Below are 23050 nucleotides of genomic sequence, written 5' to 3' on the forward strand. Positions count from 1 at the left end.
GTCTCTCAGCTCTTCAGCGCAAGGCAAGTACTTTACCATTTGAGTCACTGCACCACTTGCAGTTTTCTGGTGATTATTTGGAGATAAGAGTCTCACAGGACTTTCCCACCAGGGCTGGCTTTGAACCTCAATCCTCAGATCTCAGCTTTCGGAGAAGGTAGGATTACTAGTGCCCAGCAGTAGTCACATTTTTATTCAGACCAGAAAGATGTTACTATACCTGTTGTCTCAAGTCTGGCTATCATGAAGAGAGAGATGCTAATTTAAATTTATACCAATTGACTATATTTTTCATCACCTTTAAACTTTCTTTTTTTTCATGCAAGACTGTGGCTTGAACTCATGGTCTCTCACTTTTGCTTGGCTTTCTCACTCAAGGCTGGAGCTCTACCACTTAAGCCACACATCTACTTCTGGCTTTTTGCTGGTTAACTGGAGATAAGAATCTCATGGACTTTCTTGCCCAGACTGGCTTTGAACTGTGGTCTTCAGATCTCAGCCAGTTGCCTGGCTCTCTGAGCAGTCTCTCTTTAAACAACAAGTTAATGGCACTACTTGGATTTTCATTTTTCATATTGATTATTTCTCTTGGTGGGTGTCATATTTATTTTAAATTGCGGGGATAATTACCTGTTTGTGAATCTTATACATTTTCCCCTTTCTTCATTATCTTCTAACACATTAAAACTTACTCATCTCTAAGGCCACAATTGCTTCTCGAAACTAAATAGATTAGCTAGTCCTTTACATCCACAATAGAATAAGCAACTGTGAAAAAAAATCCAAGAAAAGGACCACATATGACCTAATTCCATGTGTATGAATGTCCAGAGCAGGCAAATCCTCAGAGACAATGGGCCTGGGTGGTTTCCAGGGCTGAGTTTGGGGAGAACAGAGGGGAAATGGCAAACAAACTCTAATGGAAATGGCATTTCTTTGGGGGAGGGGAGATGAAAATGTTCTAAAATTGAATGTGAAGCTTTGTGGATATACTAAAACCATTTAATTATATATTTGGAGGATAAATTACATGGCTTGTGAATTATATTTCAATATAGCTGTTACTCTGAAAGAACTGTTTGGGGGGGGGAATCACTATTCTAATATTCTTAGCCTTACTGATCCTTAGTTTCACATATAACTCTAATTTTAAATTATAATTTCTAATGCGACAAAATTTTGAAATCGTCTTTGATTTGTGTTTGATTCCAAAAGGACTCCCTCATTATCTGTTTGCCCTTATGCCCAGACACGGATTTTAATTAAACCAAGAGCCTTAAATACAGTGACATATTGAAAATGACAGATATTATTCCTTCTAGCCAGAAACAAGAAGTCTGTATTTACTTATGTCAGGACTGATTATGAAAATAGTTAACCCACTTTGCATCAGAGCAAACAGAAATCTTTCTCATTGAGTAATCAGCAATTCTATTAACTGTTCTGTATTTATTCCATGACCCATATTTAATCAATCCTCTACTGTTGGATTCAGATTCATCTTTTACTGTTGCCAGTAATGCTGAAAAGAACATTCTTGTACTTATATGTCTTCCTATACATCCCAAATATAGGTCTACAGCCATCTTGAAGAACCCAAAGAATGCTGAGATTAGTAGAGTTTGTTGCTTTTACTTTTATGCCAGTACTGGGGCTTAAACAGAGGGTATAACTTTCTCACTTGGCTTTTCCGCTCAATGCTAGTGTGCTATCACTTTAGCCACACCTCCACTTCTGGCTTTTTGCTGTTTAATTGGAGGTAAGCGCCGCTGGCTCACACCTGTATCCTAGCTACTCAGGAAGCTGATATCTAAGGATCAAAGTTCAAAGCCAGCTGTGGCAGTCCAAGAGACTCTTATCTCCAATTAACTGCCAAAAAACCAGAAGTGGTGTTATGGCTCAAGTGGTAGAGCGCTAGCCTTGAGCTGAAAAGCTGAGGCAGAGCGCCCAGGCCCAGAGTTTAAGCCCCATGACTGAAAAAATTAATTAATTAACTAATTAATTAACTTAAATACATAAATGAAAGTCATGGATTTGTCTGTCCAGGGTGGCTTTGAACCACAATCCTCAGAGTTCTGCCTCCTGGGTAGCTAGGATTACAGGCCTGAGCCACCTGTGACGCACTACATCTTACTGTTTGAACTGCTATTCTAAAGAATCCTAGTTGTACTTACACTCTCTTCGTAGAAACTGTGTGTTAGGATTTGAATATATTTTGATTCATCTTCTACAATGTCACTTTTTTCTTTTTTTTGTCAGTCATGTGTCTTGAACTCTGGGTCTGGGCGCTGTCCCTAAGCAATTCAGCTCAAGGCTACTGCTCTACCACTTGAGCCACAGGGCCCCACTTCCAGTTTTCTGGTGGTTAATTGGAGTTAAGAGTCTCACGGACTTTCCTGCCTGGGCTGGCTTTGAACTTCAAGCCTCAGCTCTCAGCTTCCTGAGTAGCTAGGATGACAAGTGTGAAGCCACCTGCACCTGGCTTGAATGTCACTTTTTTTTTTAAACCATTTTCTCTGTTGTTGTTTTTTCTTTGAATTTTAGTCTGGCCACTAGTAAACTGGCATGGGAATATCCCCCTATTTCACAATGTTGAAGAATGCTTTCCATGCATGCTTTGTTTGTTTGTTTTGTCAGTCACGGGGCTTAAACTCCAGGTCTGGGCACTGTCCCCCTCAGCGCTTTAGCTGAAGGCTAGCATGCTACCACTTGAGCCACAGCACCACTTCTGGTTTTATGGTGGTTTATTAGAGATAAGAGTCTCGTGGACTTTTCCTGCACAGACTGGCAATCCTCAGATCTCAGCCTCCTGAGTAGCTAGGATTACAGGTATGAGCCACCAGCACTCAGCCTCTTTCTTAACTTTTATCTTATTAGTACTCAAGTATTAAATACATTATTATATTTAATCTACTTAGTCCTTAAAATTATGAACACCTTTTTCAAAATCACTATCCTCTCATTTATTGTCCAGAAGTCTAAGAGTAAGTCTAATGCTCTTCTCCCTTCCTACTTTCCATCTCCAGTCTTTCCTGTGTTTGAAAGTCAGCATTTTACGTCTGTCAAGAATCAACATCCTAGTGATACTGTGGCTCAAGTGGTACAGTGCTAGCCTTGTGCAAAAAGAGGCTCAGGGATAGTGCCCAGGCCCTGAGTTCAAGCCCCATAACATAAAAAAGAATCAACATCATGACAAACTTCCTCTTCATGTCAGCATACCTGTAGGGATACACACAACAACACACAACAACAACAACAAAATTCTCTTTCAAAAAATAATCAGAAAACTCCATCTATCTTACCTGCAAATATAGTTTGTCTGCTTTCAATTTACTTTCCAATTTTAACAATCTCTTTGCCTGTTCGGGAACATCCAACTTCATCTTGATCATACACTTGGTTTCCCGAACAACTTCCAAAATTTTGGGATCAAAATTGACCAGCAGCTTTCCTGTTTCTGGATGTCGCACGAAAAGCGTGGCTTGTAAGGCTGTGGAGAATGAGTAGGGACACTGTTCACTCTGACTTCCTTCCTGCTTAAGAGTACGTACATGACATGGCTTTCGCCACTGAATGGTTCACTTCCTTTTTTTTTTTTTTCTTCTGGTCGTGGGGCTTGAACTCTGGGCCTGGGCGCTGTCCCTCAGCTCTTCAGCTCAAGGCTCTACCACTTGAGCCACAGTGCCACTTCCGGTTTTCTGGTGATTTATCAGAGATAAGAGTCTCATGGACTTTCCTGCCTGGCTTTGAAACGCGAGATCCCCAGATTTCAGCCTCCTATGTAGCTAGGATTACAGGCATGAGCCACCGGCATCCGGCTGGTTCACTTCTTTCTTAAAGGTAATACGATAATTCTGGAGGCTCCAGTGCTAAGGCACAGTAGCTAGCACATAGCTAGCACTCAGGACTCAGAGAAATGCCAGTACAGTATCTGTAGAACCATGATATCACAGATAAATAGTATTTGACCAAGACATTGTCCTGTAGCCTGCAACACTTTACTGAGTAGATCGAAGATACCTGCTGTTTATTTTTTATTAGCATATGATAATTGTACAAGAGTCCTCATTTTGGTATTTCCATACATGCACATGGTGTAACCTGATCAAATTCTCCCCTTCTATTTCTTATTCATTCCTATCCTATCACTCATTATTCTATCTTCATACGTGTGTATAAAATACTTCAATCATATTCATCCTCTCCTTTCACCTGCCACTAGTTTCCACTCCAAAATAATCCCCATTATTTACTTCTGTCATTTATTTTTAAGGTCTAGATCCCACATATAGCTTATATTGTGAGTTATGACTTAACCCCTAAAAAAGAATGGTAAGAGGAACAGAACTACAAAAGATGATACACACCATAGACTTCAAACTTTTTTCTGCCTGGATCCTAAAGGGGCTTGAAGTTTCCCTAAATTAAATCTCCATGTTGAGCTGGGGACAGGTGGCTCATGCTTGCAATACTAACTACTCAGGAAGCTGACAGCTGAGGGTCATGGTGGGAAGCCAGTCCAGGCAGAAAAGTTGGTGACACTCTTATCTCCAATTAACCTCCCAAAAGCCAGAAGTGGAGCTTTGGTTTAAGTGGATGAGTGCTAGCCTTTAGCATAAAAGCTCAGTGACCAGCACTCAGGCCCTAAATTCAAGCCCCATGACTAGTACCAAAAGAGAAAAAAGAAAATGTAAAAAGTTAGCATTGTCAGTTAAAGAATTCAAGATGACAGACACAGAACATGTCTTAGAATGTATAGAGCAAAGCTGGGAATATGGCTTAGTGGTAGAGTGCTTGCCTAGCATGCATGAAGTCCTGGGTTCGATTCCTCAGTCCACAAAACAGAAAAAGCTGGACATAGTGCTGTGGCTCAAGTGGTGGAGTGCTAGCCCTGAACACCGAGGCTCAGGGACAAAGCCCAGGCCCTGAGTTCAAACAAACAAAAAAAAAAGACTGTGTAGAGCAGATAAGACAGATGTATAAAGACTCTGGAGGAGGACTGGGAAGGTGGCTCAGTGGTAGAGCGCTTGCTTTGCACGCCTGAGGCCCTAAGTTCGATTCCTCAGCACCACATAAGCAAAAAGAAAAAAGCCAGAAGTGGCGCTGTGGCTCAAGTGGTAGAGCGCTAGCCTTGAGCTGAAGAGCTGAGGGACAGCGCCCAGGCCCAGAGTTCAGGCCCCACGACCGGACCCAAAAAAAAAAAAAGACTCTGGAGGAGCGAGGCATTATTTTGTTCCAAGGAAGATTAAGAAAGGGCTTTCATGGAACTAGTATATGTTGAGCTTGTTTTGAATGTGTTCAAATAAAGGAAGGTATGTGGACATAAAAACTAGTAGGACAGGGAATGGGAATGTGGCTTAGTGGTAGAGTGCTTGTCTAGCATGCATGAAGCCCTAGTTTTGATCCCTCAGTACCACATAAACAGAAAAAGCCAGAAATGATGCTGTGGCTCAAGTGCCAGCCTTGAACAAAAGCTCAGGGATGATGCAAACCAAAAAAAAAGACTAGTAGGACAAAAAATATGTAGATAGCTAGGTATGTAGGTCAAGTGGCAGAGTACTTGCCTAGCACAAGGAAGCCTGGGGGTTCAATTCCTATTACAGACAAAAAAAAAAAAAGAGGAGAAGGAGGAGGAGGAGGGGGAGGGGGGTGGGGAGGGGGAGGGGTAGGGGGAGGGGGAGGGGAGGAAGAGGAGGAGGAGGAGGAGGAGGAGGAGAAGAAAAGTGGGGGCATTGCAGAAGCAAAAAGGACATACTCCATGCTTCCATTTTTTTTTTTTTGGGGGGGGTGTGGTCGTGGGGCCTGAACTCTGGGCCTGGGCACTGTCCCTCAGCTCTTCAGCTCAAGGCTAGCGCTCTACCACTTGAGCCACAGTGCCACTTCTGGCTTTTTGCTTATGTGGTGCTGAGGAATCGAACCCAGGGCCTCAGGCATGCAAGGCAAGCACTCTACCACTGAGCCACCTTCCCAGCCCTCCATTCTTAAAAATTCTATTTAGAAGGAGTGACATTGATCAAGATGCACTGAACTCATAATCTGATTTAAAACCCAGTACTGGCACATACACACGCATATGCATACACACACTCACATGCATACACACACTCACAAACAAAGTTTAACACTTAAACTATGGAAAAAGGCAAATAAGGGAGGGTGTGTGTGTGTGTGTGTGTGTGTGTGTGTGTGTGTGTGTGTGTGTGTGTGTGTGTGTGTGTGTGTGTGTGTGTGTGTGTGTGTGTGTGTGTGTGAATACTGGAGCTTGTGTGTGTGTGGGTGTGGGTGTGAATACTGGAGCTTGAACCCAAGGCCTCATCCTCTCACTTAGCTTTTTTGGTTCAAGGCTGGTATTCTACCACTAATGCCACATGTCTACTTGCAGTTTTTTGTTGGTTAGTGGAGATAAAGGTCTCTTGAATTTATCTGCCCAGGGGCTGGGAAGGTGGCTCAGTGGTAGAGCGCTTGCCTAAGGCCCTGGATTCGATTCCTCAGCACCACATAAGAAAAAAAAAGAAAGAAAGAAAGAATTTATCTGCCCAGTCTGTCTTCGAACCTCTATCCTCGGAACTCAGCTTCCTGGGTAGCTAGGATTACAGGAATAAGCCACTGGCACCCAGTTTAAACTTACCTTGGTACTCCTTTGAAAGTAGTGGTATAGTTAGAGGTTTGCATTATGATCCATAGACCCCACATATAGCAGTTACCCCCAAGAACAGGCCTGAAAAAGTGGCTTACTGCAGGTTTAACTATGGTGCTAGTTACGGATGGCACCTGCAGGGTAGGGTCCCTGTGGTCTAGGATTTGCTTAGCAGGGAATCAGTGGCCTGTGGACAGCACCTCTGTCCCCAGAGCTAAACAATATGAGCACTGAAACCAAGAAGTAGAAATAGAAATGGCCCTGAGCCCCATCTCTTCCTACTGCGAGTGACAGAAAAATTTGTCGCACCTGTCCCTGCAGTTCCATCCCTGCTCAGAGGTGATCGGACAGAAGAGTGAGAACTATTACAGTACACCATATAGTTCCACCAAAGTCACGGGCAAGGGCTTAGAGTTCAAGTTATGATTAAGAGGTCAAGATTAAGGAAGGACAAAATGGGCAGATTAGCTGACCAATATTTGAGTCCACACAGGATCCATATCCTACACAATGCCAGGAAGGTGAAAGGAAAGAGTTATGCCTAATCCTGAATTCAACTCCATCCAAAGCCCAAACCCCAACACTTTTAAAATGCTAGAGCTTAAAACTGAAATGAACTTAGCAATAGGAAAAGAAAATAAGAAGGAACGTGAAAAGGGGGCAGGGGAGAGACAGAGACAGAAGACACAGAGAGAAGAGGCTACAAATTTATTTATCTCCTCTGAAATGGGACTAACCTTTGAATCTGTAATAAGAATAAGAAAATGACTAGTAAAACCTACGTAAATCTATGAGATATCTCCAGAGATATGTTCACATTTAAATACTGTTTTCCAAAGAAAGTCATAACTTAGTTTATCACTTTTAAAGGTCATGACAACTTTTGCTTGAAATGCCAGAATATTAACAAACTATAAACAAATAAACCATTGTACATCCTTAAATCTAAACTTTGAATAGCCTCACATTCTAAAAAAAATTCTCTGGCGTCAGGAACTCATTCAGAAGTAGCAAGCCCCGGTCTGCCACTCACCGTAGTGTAACTGTGAAATCTCTTTGACCCAGGCCGTGTGGTACACCACCTCGAATTCCACTAGGACATAGGAGATTTTGTTGTACTGTCGGATCACAGCTTTCCCTTCATTACTTGATAAAATGTCTGAGTTTTTCTGTTTATTTTTTAAGGGACAAAAGCAAAAAAGGTGTATTTTAAGAGGCTACAGATTCTTTTTCATAAACTGTTAATACTTTAAAGTCATCATATAATTGTGCTAGCAATTTAGATTTGGCCTCAGAAAAAGATGGAGGTAGGAATGGCAAGAGAAGCTAGAATAAGGAGAGGGTAAGCCTTATCAGTAGAAAGAACACTGGAAAGATGAAGACATAAAGATTATTTACCACCCATAGCCAGATTCAGACATTAGTTATTTCTACCTCCAATTCTTTTTCTTTTTTTTTTTGTGTGTGTGTGGGGGGGTCCCGGTTGTGAGGCCTGAACTCTGGGCCTGGGCGCTGTCCCTCAGTTCTTCAGCTCAAAGCTAGCGCTCTACCACTTGAGCCACAGCGCCACTTCTGTTTTTTGTCTTTTTACGTATGTGGTGCTGAGGAATTGAACCCAGGGCCTCATGCATGCAAGGCAAGCACTCTACCACTGAGTCACCTTCCCAGCCCCACCTCCAATTTTCTAACCCTATCCCCACTTTTCTGGCTGGGTTTCCTTGAACTGTGAGCATGAGGGTACTTTCCTAAAAGCATAACTCCTCTGTACATCACCTTTATAATAACAATAAAACAATTAAAAAAACAGTAGCCATCTACGAAAGGATAAAAAAACAAATTCCCCTTTTGTTGAAGATTGAAGGAATGAGAGAGCACTGGTGGCTCACGCCTGTAATCCTAGCAACTCAGGTAACTGAGATCTGAGGATTGCAGTTCAAAGTCAGCCCAGGCAGGAAAAGCTGTGAGACTCCTATCTCCAACTAGCCCCCAGAAAACTGGAAGTGGCGCTGTGGCTCAAAGTAGTAGAGCACTAACCTTGGGCAAAAAAGCTCTGGGACAGCACCCAGATCCTGAATTCAAGCCCTACGACTGACAAAAACAAATTTTAAAACTTACAAAAATAAAAATACAAATGGAAGGGATGAAGTTTCAAAAAGAGGCCAGGGTGATTTCTGATCTAAGGCCAGAATTTTAATTTTTTTTAAATATTCCCCATAAATGATGGCAGCTAAAGAGAAATAGCAGAAACATATTTAGTAATGTCCTCTAAACAAAGTTACTCGCAAGACTATCATCTAAAACAATTCTGTTCTGTATGTAGATATAAGCATCAAACAAATCAACTCTATTTCAGCTACATTGTCTCTTAAATAAGAACGAAACTAAAAACAAAAAAAAACAAAACACAAAAGGACAAAAGGACAAAGTGGCAGCCCCACAAGTCAGTGGATGTTTTTCAGAAGTGTAATCATCTCAAGAGTGCAGGGCATGCGTGCACTCTGCCATTCTCCATCCAGTTCCTCATGTAAGCACACCCACAGTCTCTTACATTACATACACATCAGTGACCTATCAGTCCCCACGGAATGCAAGCTTCAGTGGCAGGCCAGCACTTTATTGTGTTTGCAAAGCAGTTGTATTTAAAAGCCTTTATCAAGTGCCTTGTGTTGTTAAAAGACATAGCAGTATAAAACTCTCCAATGTAGAGATAACTGTAATTGAACTGGCTTATCAGCTGAAGGGAAAAGCCCTGGCCTCGTCTCTCTCCAGTACGTTTATAAGCTAAATTTCCTTTGCTCGGTAAAAGCACTGATTCCAACTGCTTTGTTGAGCACAAGCAGGACAGGATACAATGCATTTGTAATGTAATCTTGCATCCCAACCACCAGAATTTGCATATTATAAATTTAATTAATAGCTTAGCTTACAAAAAAATAGTTGATGGGCTCATTTATCCGCCGATAGAGCTGTCTCACCCAGAGGATTTTTCCTGCTATAGGGGGCATATTGCGAGCAAGAGGGGGGTCTTCTTTTTGAGAATGATAAAGCTGTAATTAAAAATATGCTAATGTTTAAACTCAATACAATGGAAAAAAGAAAAAAAGCACAGCTATATTCACACCATTATTACATGTTGTATATACAAGAGATACTTAATAAATATGTAAATATACTTCAGAGAGGATAACCCATAGATCAAAAACAGTATTTATAATGTGTGATACTTAATCTTCTTTTAACCTTTGTTTCTTATTACATTTTCTTCTGCCCTTATCTCAAATCTTAAAGAGGTATTCAAAAGAAGAGCTTTGCAGTATCCACTGTAATTCTCTCCAGAACCAGTATGAAAAAAATGGTGAACCTAAATGCGCACCTGTATACACAAACGACTACTATGGCAAAAGAAGACAGTTGGGTTTCTTCCCACCCCACCCCACCCCGCCCTTCATTCCTGGGGCTTGAACTCTGGGCCTAGGTACTGTCCTATAGCTCACCAGCTCAAGGCTAGCACTCTACCACTTGAACCACAGCACTACTTCTGGTTTTCTGGTATTAATTTAAGAGTCTTACAGACTTTTCTGCCCGGGCTGGCTTTCAACTGAGATCCTCAGAGCTCACCTCCTGAGTAGCTAGGATTACAGGTGTGAGCCATGGTACTGGCTTAAGAAGATAGTTCTTATGAGCAAAGTGTGGTGCTAGATGTCCAGCAGTATGCTGTCAGTTCCTTCCCACATTACTGAGGTGACTCCCTGTCCTTCACATAAAAGAATGGTTCTGAAAACCTTGGCAGATACTTTTAAGAATTTTTTGGGCTGGGAATGTGGCTTAGTGGTAGAGTGCTTGCCTAGCATGCATGAAGTCCTGGGTTCAATTCCTCAGTACCACATAAACAGAAAACGCCAGAAGTGGTGGTACAGTGCTAGTATTGAGCAAAAAGCTCAGGGACAATGCCCAGACCCTGAGTTCAAGGCCAGGACTGGCACTGGTAACTCACACCAGTAATCCCAGCTACTCAAGAGGCTGAGATTTTTGGATTGCAATTAAAAGCCAGCCCCAGTAGGAAAGTCCATGACACTCTTATCTCCAATTAGCCAGCCAAAAGAAGTGAGTCAAGGGGGCTGGGAAGGTGGCTCAGTGGTAGAGTGCATGCCTTGCATGCCAGAGGCCCTGGGTTCAATTCCTCAGCACCACATAAGCAAAAAGAAAAAAGCCGGAAGTGGCGCTGTGGCTCAAATGGTAGAGCGCTAGCCTTGAGCTGAAGAGCTGAGGGACAGTGCCCAGGCCCAGAGTTCAGGCCCCATGACCGGACCAAAAAAAAAAAAAAAGAAGTGAGTGAAAAAGCCAAGAGCCCCAAGGCCCTGACAAGTTCCAGTTTCTCTGTCTCTCTGTCTGTCTCTGTCTGTCTGTCTGTCTGTCTCTCTCTCTCTCTCTCATACACACACACACACACACACACACACACACACACACAAAATTTTTCCCCCTTTGGTATTAATGTGTTATTCCACTTATAAATTGACAATTACCTTCTTAGTAGCTTCAAGTTCAGCCACATAATACTGAAGAATTCGCTCAATTGTACGATTGATTTCTAACTGCAGACAGGGAATGTTCAGCTTCTGAAATCTGAAAGGAATTCGTGATGAGTGATTAAAAAGGGAAATGAGAAATATACTAAGAATTACTGGAGTACTAAAGGCTTATTCATGCATTTGACAAACAGTTGTGCTAGGCCTCACGCATTATCCTGGGTTATACAATGATAAACAAGGCATGTTCCTGGCTCTCCTAGACCCTTCCATCACAGATGACAGTCAAGAGACTCAGGGACTGGGTTGGTGGTAGTGGCCAAACTCCTGAGTGCAAAGGAGCAGGGACTACGGCAGACAACCACTTGCTGTACAATGAAAAGATGGAAGGGTACTGGAAATGCATATAATGGGAAACTTAGCCAGTCTGAGGAGCTGAGTAATGAAGAAAGACTTTCCTGGAAAAGTGGCATTTAAATGAATACTAAAAGGATGTATGGGAAGTTGATATAGCAGAGATGGTGGGAAGCATACTGACTACCACTGCCAATATCCATGGTTCCAGAGTTACAAACATCTACAGTCACAATACCGACTGTCAGCCAAACATCACTTCCATTGCACACTAACTCATGTACAGGAAGTGCTGCCATAATGTTTTGGTAAGAGAAATGAATTGACAACAGCATATTGTAGGTAAAGAAATGAATAGAGGGGGGAGGAGAAAATATGATACTTCTGTCAATCTCAAAGTCATTTCATGTCTACTTTTAATCTTGTAATGGTCTGTCAAGGTAGAACAACTATACAGTATAGGGCAATGGCCAAGCCAGGTCCAAAGACAGATCTGCTGGCTCTCAGAAAAGAAGTTGGGTGCCAGTGGTTCATACCTATAAACCTCAATACTCAGAAGGCTGAGATCTGAGGATCACAGTTTGAAGCCAGCCTGGGCAAAAAGGCCCTGTGAGACTCCTATTTCCAATTAACCACTCAAAAACTAGTCGTAGAGCTGTGGCTCAAAGTCCTGTAGTAGACTGGTAGCCTTGAGCAAAAGAGCTCAGGGGAAACACCCAGCCCCTAAGTTCAAGCCACATGACCGACCAACAAAAAAAAAAAAAGAAAGGAAGAAGGAAGGAAGGGAGAGAGGGAGGGAGGGAGGGAGGGAGGAAGGGAAAAGAGATTGATCCAAAAGGGCCTCTGACACAGGACTCCCCCATTTTGCCAGTCTATGTAGTAATCATTGAAAACAAACTAATATTTATAACTTTGATGGTTTATACAGGAAAGATTTCCAAGAAATTTGTATTTTTGGATAGAAAGTTATCCTGCCTAGACAAGACCCTGCTTAGAAGCATTATACATACCTTTGAAGTAGCTGAAGAGCCTGCTGAGATGATAAGATTTTTCCAAAAGTAGTGTTCATAAACCCTTGTATTTGTAACTAAAATAAAACATTAATAACTTGAGTAATGTTCAATGTCAAGGAAGAGATTAGCTTTGTTGAACAAGATAATGAGTTCCTTACAGAATCAAAATAGCCTCAAACAGACATACTACCTAAGGCTCAGCCAACATGGCAGAAACCAAGCCACGCATCACTACTGTGTACCTGACAGGTCACTACTTAGAAGTGAAATGTCTGAGCTGGGTGCCAGTGGCTTACACTTGTAATCCTAGCTACACAGGAGGCTGAGATCTGAGGATCGCAGTTCAAAGCTAGCCCAGGCAGGAAAGTTCATGAGACTCTTATCTCCAATGAACCACCAGAAAACCAGAAGTGGCGACGTGGCTCAAGTGGGAGAGCACTCACCTTGAGCTGAAGAGCTGAGGGACAGTGCCCAAGCCCAGAATTCCAGACCCACAACAGACCAAAAAGAAAAAAAAGTGCAATGTCTGGATGTATAAAAATACATGTTGGGGGGGCTGGGAAGGTGGCTCAGTGGTAGAGTGCTTGCCTTGCATGCATGAGGCCCTGGATTCAATTCCTCAGCACCACACAAGCAAAAAGAAAAAAGCCAGAAGTGGCGTTGTGGCTCAAGTGGTAGAGTGCTAGCCTTGAGCTGAAGAGCTGAGGGACAGTGCCAAGGCCCAGAGTTCAGGCCCCACGACCAGACCCCCCTCCCCAAAATAAAAATAATAAAAATACATGCTGGATCTCAAAGACTTAATGCAAAAAAAGATAAATTAAAATATCTCAATAATGTTTTTGTTTGTGCCAGGCTTGAACACAGGACCTGTCCCTGAGCTTTTTTGCTCAGGGCTAACACTCTACCAGTTGAGCCACAGTTCCACTTCCAGCTTTTTGGTTAACTGGTTATAAGAACCTCTCAGATGTATCTGCCTGGGCTGGCTTTGAACCTTGAGCCTCAGATCTCAGCCTCCTAAGGAGCTAGGATTACAAGTATGAGCTACTGGCATCTGGCTACTTTTAAATTCAATAAATAAAGAAGGCATATAGAGATGCCATGCCAGCTCTGTGGGCCACAGCTGCAGGAGCTATCTGTTCACCCACAGCAAGCCCTGGTGGACCTTCTTCCTCTAGGGCCAGGAAGGGTCAGAAGCTGAGTTACAATCAGGGGTCTGAACTGATGGTGATAGTTAACCTCCAGAGTGCAAAGAAGCAGTAATTGAGGGAGAGCAACCACTTACTATACAGTAAGATGGAAGGAAACCTGCAGAAGGTGAGAGCTTTGTATCAGAAGTCAGTTGAAGCATCAACTCCGCCCACATGCCAGGCACTTTATTGCCTTGGATCCTTAGATCATGGCTTCCTTTCCCTGCAGGCAGTGAGGGCTGTGTCTCAACCAGACCCACCTGTGTGTCTCAAGTTGTTCTATCTCACATCAGTTAAACAAGATGTGATTTGTTTTATCAATATCGAAGCCATTTTACTTGGCCATCCATGTTCCCTAACTCTCTATTGAACCCCTGATTCCTTGGCACAACAAAAATCAAATACAATTTTTCTTTTGTTTGTATTTTGTGCTGGTCCTAAGGCTTGAACTCAGGGCTTGGGTGCTGTCCCTGAGCTTTTTTGCTCAAGGCTAGCACTTACCACCTTGAGCTAGAGCTCCACTTTTGGAGGTTAATTGGAGGTAAGAGTCTCACAGACTTTCTTGCCCAGGCTTTGAACGGTGATGCTCAGATCTCTGCCTCCTGAGTAGCCAGAATTACAGGCATGAGCCACCAGTGCTCAACAAGATGGAAAATATTTTGTGGGCTACTTTAAAAAATTATCCACACTGCAAATATATTCAATCAGTTTGTAACCCGACTTTAAAATAAGAAGTATGCAAACATTAATGTATATGAACATTTGTAATTACAGTGCTGGACAGTACTACTGGCCACTCATCAGCTTTCCTGAGTACAAGTTTATATAACTCCTTACCTCTAAACCATTGATTTTTGCCATAAATTCTAAGAAATCTGTGTCAAATTCTGTCCTTCGTGGATCCAGAATGTCATATTGCTTTTTCTTAACCCCTTGATAAATATTTTTGAATTTTATTGCCATAATATCTATGCCTTCTATTGTAGAATTATTCAAGGCTGAATATGTTTGTACAATTGTTATCATTTCTGTAATCTTGAAAAAAAAGAAAAATGTCATTTTTAAATATTAGGACCCTCCTTTAGAACTAGTTCTTAACAAACTCTTGAAGAATCATTGACCAAAAAAGCAAGCAATAGCCAGACACTGGTGGCTCATGCCTGTAATTCTAGCTATTCGGAAGGCTGATATCTGAGGATCACGGTTCAAAGTCTGGGCAGGAAAGTTTGTGAGACTCTTACCTCCAATTAACCACCAGAAAACAAGAAATGACGCTTTAGCTCAAGTGGTAGAGCACTTGCCTTGAACTGAAGAGCTAAGGGACAGTACCCAGGCCTAGAGTTCAAGCCCCATGACCAAACAAACAAACAAAAAAAAAAAAAGCAAGCAATAGGGCCTAGAACCATATCAGCTTTTCAGCCCCAAACTCAACCCTATCTGTCCTTTGACTTTGCCATTTGCTTATTGGCACTTAGAATCTCAGCTTTCCTTCATAGAATCTGACTTTGCCCTTCTGACTCTATCTTTAACTACTAAAGAGTTCACAGGGTTAATCTAACAGGGACCCATTCTGTGCCTTGCTCATTTGGGAAAGCCCATCCAGGCAGCTTACTAACCATTGCTAGTGAACTATGGGAAAATCCTGACAATAATTCAAGGCAAGGTTATCAGCCCTACCAAAAATACATCTGCAAGATAGGTGGTCCCAAGGGATAACCCAGCAATCCGGTGAGGCCTCTGCACCTCTAGAGATTGCTGCATTTGTCTGCTTGAGAACTCTTGAGACTTTATTTTGAACTCTCAAGAGACAGAGCACAGTTCATGCATCCAGGCATTACCACCCCATCCCTCTAGCATCAATGGATTGTCTGTGACACCAAATATCTAGAGTTAGACATGCCACCAAAGAGCTTTACTGCCAACAGACAATTAAGATCCAGCTCTAAAACTCTACCATGACCAAAGTACATCCAGTTGTAAATTGGTAAGGTTTCTAGTTCCTGGGGAGGCAGAGGGGATTAGAACCCAGCTCAAAGTAATGCTCTTATGAAACATAAACATCTTTGTGGAATGGGCTCTGACCAATGAGCCTATTTATGAATTTGAACCATAACAGTATCTTTCTAATTAAAAATATATCCCTTCTTCATATGTCAGTTTCTTAGGTAAGGCACCAAAAGCAAAAGTAACAAGCAGATTGTGGTGGTGTATTCCTATAATTCTCAGGAAGCTGAGTCAGAAGGATCAGGAGTTCAAGGCCACCATCAGACACATAGCAATTTCCAGGCTAGTAATTTACAGAGTAAGACCCTGTCTACTAAAAACAAACTAAAACAAAGCCAAAGAGCACACCATACACACTAGTCCAGAAGCACTGACACCAGCCTCCACACGTGCCCACAGCTCCTGGGTCTGTCCGTTACCATAGCACTTCATCTCAGCCTAATGCAGTGGTCAAGAGCAGAAGCTTGTATGTTCCAGACCCAGAGACAGAAGCAGAACTGACATCCTGAGAGATGGGGAAGTTTGCCATAGCTAGGAGAAGGCAAAAACTAGGGATGGAAAAGTCAATCGCAATAAGTGCAGGAATCTGTGAGCCAGTTAATAATATGAGTTGGATCAATACTGAAAGGAGAACGCCCCAGTGGTAATTCTCAAAGGTACTACAGAAAGCCTAAAATAATCAAAATAGCATGATTTGAGGGCAGGGTATGTGGAATACTTACTTTCTCTAATCTTTTACAAAAAGCTTCAAATTTTCCAAAAATATACATTTCTGAAACCTCAAAAGATTTTTCCCCTGAGGACTCTAAAATCTGTTTCCTTGTTTTGTGGAAAGATGCCTGATATTCCTTGAATAGAAAAATGCAATCCTAGGAGAGGATGAAAAGAAGAGGAGAGGGCAATGAGACATTTGCTCAGGAGTCAGGAAGTCACAAATCCCATCCTGCCATAGAACTGATCACATCAGCCCCTCACACAGGGGCTGTTGCTGCTAATAAAATTCAAGTTGTCTGCCTACATCGTTAAGGTCTATGCAAATCAACACAGCTTTATATAGAGAGATATATATCTTATATATATATATTATATTTTATATATATATATTCTATTTTCACCTCTTGCTCCTTATTGCCCATAAAATTGCACTCGGCGAGGTTGCCTTTCCCATCTGACATATTCCTTCTATTGTTTCTTGCAGTCCTTTTGTTGTTGCTGCTGCTGGTCTGTTAGGCACTGCTCTGTAGCTTTCCCGTGTGTGTGTGTGTGTGTGTGTGTGTGTGTGTGTGTGTGGTAGCTTTCCCGTGTGTGTGTGTGTGCGTGTGTGTGTGTGTGTGTGTGTGTGTGTGGTAGCTTTCCCGTGTGTGTGTGTGTGTGTGTGTGTGTGTGTGTGTGTGTGTGTTTATGCTGTATACATTTTCAAAGCTTGTTCCAAAAGCTTCTGTTCTATCATCAAAAAGGTGAAATCCATTCACCAGCTTCCACAGCATCCTGAGGGTGTTGTATTATCAACTCGAGGTGCTACTCCAGATTCTTTTTAAAATTATTGACAGTCTTCTTGACAGCTTTCTGATGAGGACTCACTTCTCAAAGGTTCTTTTTGTCAGTAAATTCTCTTGACTCCAGGAGGATGGATGTTCATATAATTGGCAATAACTTTCCATCCTGAATGCCTGCCAGGAGGAAGGGGCTCCCAGCTGGAGTCACTTCACACGGATCCTCTTCTGACCAATTCTCACTGCCAGACCTATGATTGATTTCTCCACCCTCTTACATGCTTTTCAACGCAAGCCTCAGGTTCCACTCTCCTGGCTCATTTACTTCTGGGCTTTTTTTTTTTTTTTTTTTGCCCCACTCCTAATGCTTCCTCAGATGAGGGAAGTGTAAGCCTCTGAAAATGTTCCCATTCTGTGCATCTCTTTTTTTGTCGGTGGTGGGGCCTGAACTCTGGGCCTGGGCACTGTCCCTCAGCTCTTCAGCTCAAGGCTAGCACTTTATCACTTAAGCCACAGTGCCACTTCCAGCTTTTTCTGCTTATATGGTGCTGAGGAATCAAACCCAGGGTCTTGTACATACAAGACAAACACTCTACCACTGAGTCACCTTCCCAGCCCCTGTGCATCGTATTTTAACCTGATCCTCTCAAGGCCAGTGAGATTTAGAAATGACGTGTGTGTGTGTGTGTGTGTGTGTGTGTGTGTGTGTGTGTGTGTGTGTGTGTATTCTCACGCTAGTCTGTATGTGATTCTCACAAAGTTAACATGTTTTCTGTATAAACAAAGTAAGTAACAGTAGGCTGGAAGGATTTACTGTGAAAATAAACCACTTTTACCAACCTGAATTTTCTTCAGTACTATTGGAGTTTCCTGATCCCATACATGATTTATTCCTCCATCTGTAATGTATGCTTTACACGCCGTCACCATTTGATTCGTTACCTAAAATACATGTAGATAAATGATAAAAAAAATCTGTGCACAAACTTACATATATGATTAAGTACTCAACTTATAGAGTGAATAGAATCTTGGAATTTATAAAAGAGGGGGTAGGGAATACAAATTTCAATACAAAGAAAACCCAATCCCATGCAAAGATCAGGAGGACTGTGATTCAAGATCATCCAAGCAAAAAGTTAGTAAAACCCAACCTTAATCAATAAGCCGACATGGTAGGTGCTAGCTGTGAGAGAGCATAGACGGAGAAGGACTGTAGTCTGAAACAAGCACCAGCGAGAGAGAGAGAGAGAGAGAGAGAGAGAGAGAGAGAGAGAGAGAGAGAGAGAGAGAAAGAGAAAGAGAGAGAGAGAGAGAGAGAGAGAGACAGAGAGACAGAGAGAGAGAGAGACAGAGAGACAGAGAGAGAGAGAGACAGAGAGAGAGAGAGAGAGAGAGAGAGAGAGAGAAGAGAGAGAGAGAGAGAGAGAGAGAGAGAGAGAGAGAGAGAGAGAATGATGAGGGCTGGGTGCCGGTGTCTCGTGCCTACAACCCTAGCTATTCTGGGCAGAAAAGTCCCATGAGACTCTTATCTCCAATAAACTACTCAGGAAAAGTCAGAATTGGCCCTGTGGCTTAAATGGTAGAGACTTGAGCAAAAGCAGCTCAAGGATAGTACCCAGGCCCTGAGTTCAAGCCCCAGTACCGGGGGAAAAAAAAATAATGATAATAAAACCAAATGAACAGAAGCTTCCAGCAGGGTGCTGGTAGCTCATACTTATAATCTTAGTTACTCAGGAGACTAAGAACTGAGGATCACAGTTCAAAGTCAGCCTAGTCAAACAAATCTGAGACTTATATCCAGTTAACCAGCAAAAAGCTGAAAGTGGAGATATGGTTCAAGTAGTAGAGTTTAGTCTTGAGTGAAAAAGCTAAAGTGCTGAGGCCCTGAGTTCAAGCCCCAATACCCGACCCCCCCCCCCACACACACAAAAGGGAAGCTGGTGCCAGTGGCTCACACCTGTAATCCTAGCTACTCAGGAGGCTGAGATCTAAGGATTGAGGTTCAAAGCCAGTCCAGGCAAGAAAGTCCATGAGACTCTTATCTCCAATAAACCACTCAAAAAACTGGAACTGGTGCCTTGGCTCAAGTGGCAGAGCGCTAGCCTTGAGCTGAAGAGCTGAGGGACAGCGCCCAGGCCCAGAGTTCAGGCCCCATGACCGGCCCCCCCCCCAAAAAAAAAAAAAGAGTTGAGGGACAGCATTCAGGCCCTGAGTTGAAGTCCCATGACCAACACAAAAAAAAGAAGGAAGGAAGGAAGAAGGAGAGGAAGAGAAACAGACACTTAAAGGGGAGGTCAGGAAGTTCCCTCTTGTACCTTCTCTGAAAAAATAAGCTCAAGGATTTTTTTTTTCAGCAAAAAAATAAGGGATCAAACAAGAAAGATGTAGGGAAAAATCACAAGACAATGGTGATCAAAGAAACTTACAATACTTTCATTTTGGTCAGAATTTGTCTGACTCATTATTGAAAAAAAAAAAGTTAAATGAAACTAAGAATGTTCTCAGCTGGGTATGGCAGCTCACACCTTTTATCCTGGAAGCCAGATACTTGAGAGTTCAGGTCTATCTACACAGTGACACCCTGCATACAAAAAAAGGAGGAGGGAGGGAGGGAGGGGAAAAGGAAAAAGAAACGAGAGAAGAAACTCACCTTGATAAACAAAGAAGTCATTCTCTCTGAGGTGTTGTAATACCGTGACACACTGTGAATCATTCTGATGGCATTAATCAGGTTTTGTATTCCGTGGGCCATGGAAACCTAAAATTGAAATATATTAAGTGAATTTATCCTAGGTGTATCAATTAACAGTCACTGCCTACAACAGCCAGAACTCTAAATATACATAATATAGAATAACATTTTTATCATTACATCAAATGCATATGATATTCTAAACTGGATCCTGGAGGGGCAGGGGGAGGGAGGGGAAGAGGACATTAGTAGGAGGTGTGGCTCAAGGAATAGAGTACCTGAGGCCCTGAGTTCAAATTTCACTGTCACCAAAAAAGGATAGAAGGGCATTAGTTATATCAACTGTGCTAAGCTAATGTAAGGTGTTCCCAGGGAAAGCTGGAGAAAGAGATTATCTTATTGTTACAATCTTTCTGTAAATTTGAACTTAAAAGTTTATTTAATAATAACATTTTCAGTTAGGGATGTAGCTCACTCGTAGAGTGTTTGCCCAGCATACATGAGGACCTGGGTTTGAGCCACAGGTCTGCAATAGATAGATAGATAGATAGAATTAGCAGAGGAAAGGTAGCCAAGTGGTAGAACACCAACTTAGTATGTACCATGGTTGATCTTCAGCACTGCAGAAAAAAAAAAAAAAAAGAAAGACATTCACAGGTGAAAGTGACTTTAAAGATGAGGGAGGAGCCGGGTGCTGGTGGCTCACGCCTGTAATCCTAGCTACTCAGGAGGCTGAGATCTGAGAATCACAGTTCAAAGCCAGCCAGGCAGGAAAGTCTGTGAGACTCTTATCTCCAATAAACCACTAGAAAACCGGAAGTGGCACTGTGGCTCAAGTGGTAGAGTGCTTGCCTTGAGCTGAAGAGCTGAGGGACAGCGCCCAGGCCCAGAGTTCAAGCCCCACAACCGACAAAAAAAAAAAAAAAAAAGATGAGGGATGAAGTGACTTATTTAAACAGAGTGACTTATTAAAACAGAGATAAGAGTAGAAGTCCAGGGGCTGGGAAGGTGGCTCAGTGGTAGAGCGCTTGCCTTGCATGCATGAGGCCCTGGGTTGATTCCTCAGCACCACATAGCAGAAAAAAAAGCCAGAAGTGGCACTGTGGCTCAAGTGGTAGTGTGCTAGCCTTGAGCTGAAGAGCTGAGGGACAGCACCCAGGCCCAGAGTTCAGGTCCCATAACAGGCAAAAAAAAAAAAAAGGAAGTTGTGTAGCTGGCCACAGGCCGCATTCTCTTGTGTTCAGATAACGATGAAATAAAACCACCACTGGGGAAAAAGGCAGAGCAAAACTTGCTTGTCTTGATCCTACTGTCTGGAGGAGGGAGAAGGGGTGGAAAGACAAATTCCCTTGAGAATTTGTACTACAAACTGGTATTTAGTTGACATCAAAATTCACAGTAATAGTACTCAAAGCAAAACAAACAAACAAAAAACCCCATCTTCCCAAAGAGAACTAATTATTTAAACTGTCATCAAGCTGCACCCACAATGATTCATAATACTTGGCTGTCTGCAAAGGGCATCCTCAGATGTTAAAATATGCATTAAGTATTATCTCATTGTGCAAATGAGAAAACAAGAGACATAGGGAGCAAAACACCTTGCTCAAGGTCCCATCCCCAAGTTATGAGACCAGGCTCCGTATCCAGATGCAAATCACTATGGAAGGTGGGCTGGGAAGGTGGCTCAGTGGTAGAGCGCTTGCCTTGCATGCCTGAAGCCCTGGGGTCGATTCCTCAGCACCACATAAGCAAAAATAAAAAAGCTGGAAGTGGCACTGTGGCTCAAGTGGTAGAGTGCTAGCCTTGAGCTGAAGAGCTGAGGGACAGTGCCCAGGCCCAGAGTTCAGGCCCCACGACTGGACCAAAAAAAAAAAAAAAATCACTATGGAAGAACAGAGAAGGAATACCTTCCTTTTTACTGGCTAGGTTAAGATCAAAGGTACAAAAAGACCTTTTAATGGTGATGGAATAAAGCCAAGAAAAAAACTGATTAATATATGTGCTAGGTGTGAAATATAACTGCAAAATAACTAAGTCAATTTTATGTGACTTATGAAAATCAACACTATTCCATAAGAATTAACATTGTATGTCAGACTCCATATTCTATATGTAGGTCAAAAAAATCCTACTTAGCACCAGATTCTGATGCTTTACACCTGTAATCCTTGCTACTCAGGAGGCTGAAATAAAAGGATCACAGTTCCTAGCCAGCTTAGGCAGAAAAATCTGTGAGGCGCATATCTCCAATTAACCAGCAAAAAGCCAGAAGTGAAGTTGTGGTTCAAGTAGCTAAAAACCAGTCTTGAGCCAAGTGAGAATGTGAGTTCATACTCCAGTACCAGAACAACAATAAAAATCTTACCCTTGCTAAACCAAACCTACAAAACACTATAAAGCAATAAAGAGACCTCTGTGGTAACATAAATCAAGTCTTTCATCCAAATTTTAACCATCATTTATAACAGCTCCTTGAGTTCACAGGACTTACCTATTCATATAGAGTGCTTGGATATTTATATGTGAAATATGTAACAGTAAATCTCTCTAAAGTACAATGAAGAAGAGCATACACAAGATTTATGAACTAAAAATCCAAGCATGAATCTTTTGTATTCTTCCACCCATGAGACAGTAATAAGCTAAGCAGTAACTGCTGGTTACATTTAATGATAATAAAGTAAACAAGAGTTTCTGAGCCACAGAAGCAGTGGGTGTATGCGTAGGAGCAGTTACGTGGCTCTCTGCAATTGGTACTTTCGTCCTTCCAAAGGTAATGCATAAAAGCTTCCTCTACCACAGGCTAAGAAAGGCTCAACAGCAGCAACCTAGATCAGTTGAACAGAAGTTTCTGTTTAAAATTACCAGGCTGAAACAAAACACCAGAAGTAAATGAGTTTTAAATTATATGAATTGAAGCACATCTTTTGAATAAAGTAGTTGAAATCAGTAGAGTTTAATATCCACAGTTCTGCCAACAATAAAAGACACTGTATTTTTCTTCCAAGTTTACTTCTTACAATGAAAAGCATTAAATACATAGGAATGTACAGTGTATAATGACCACCCATACCCATCACTGGACTTGATAAATGCTAACATTTTGCAATATTCACTATACCCATTTTTTTTTAC

The 23050-nt window shown here is 42.1% G+C and overlaps 1 protein-coding gene across 1 annotated transcript in view; it reads right to left on the reverse strand.

Moving 5' to 3' along the window:
* Positions 1–23050, reverse strand: part of Dnah8 (dynein axonemal heavy chain 8) — a 211723-nt gene that overhangs the window by 161604 nt on the left and 27069 nt on the right. Inside the window, exons 8-16 of the mRNA XM_042683923.1 lie at positions 19871–19978; positions 18058–18159; positions 16447–16593; positions 14558–14755; positions 12531–12607; positions 11164–11263; positions 9565–9684; positions 7671–7806; positions 3303–3490 (exon numbers count right to left, since the gene is read on the reverse strand). Of these exons, the coding sequence (XP_042539857.1) occupies positions 3303–3490; positions 7671–7806; positions 9565–9684; positions 11164–11263; positions 12531–12607; positions 14558–14755; positions 16447–16593; positions 18058–18159; positions 19871–19978 (1176 nt within the window). The remainder of the gene's footprint in view (positions 1–3302; positions 3491–7670; positions 7807–9564; positions 9685–11163; positions 11264–12530; positions 12608–14557; positions 14756–16446; positions 16594–18057; positions 18160–19870; positions 19979–23050) is intronic.

Source organism: Dipodomys spectabilis, unplaced genomic scaffold (assembly GCF_019054845.1).
Source record: "Dipodomys spectabilis isolate Male_0828 unplaced genomic scaffold, ASM1905484v1 ptg000085l, whole genome shotgun sequence".
NCBI classification, from domain to species: Eukaryota; Metazoa; Chordata; class Mammalia; order Rodentia; family Heteromyidae; genus Dipodomys; species Dipodomys spectabilis.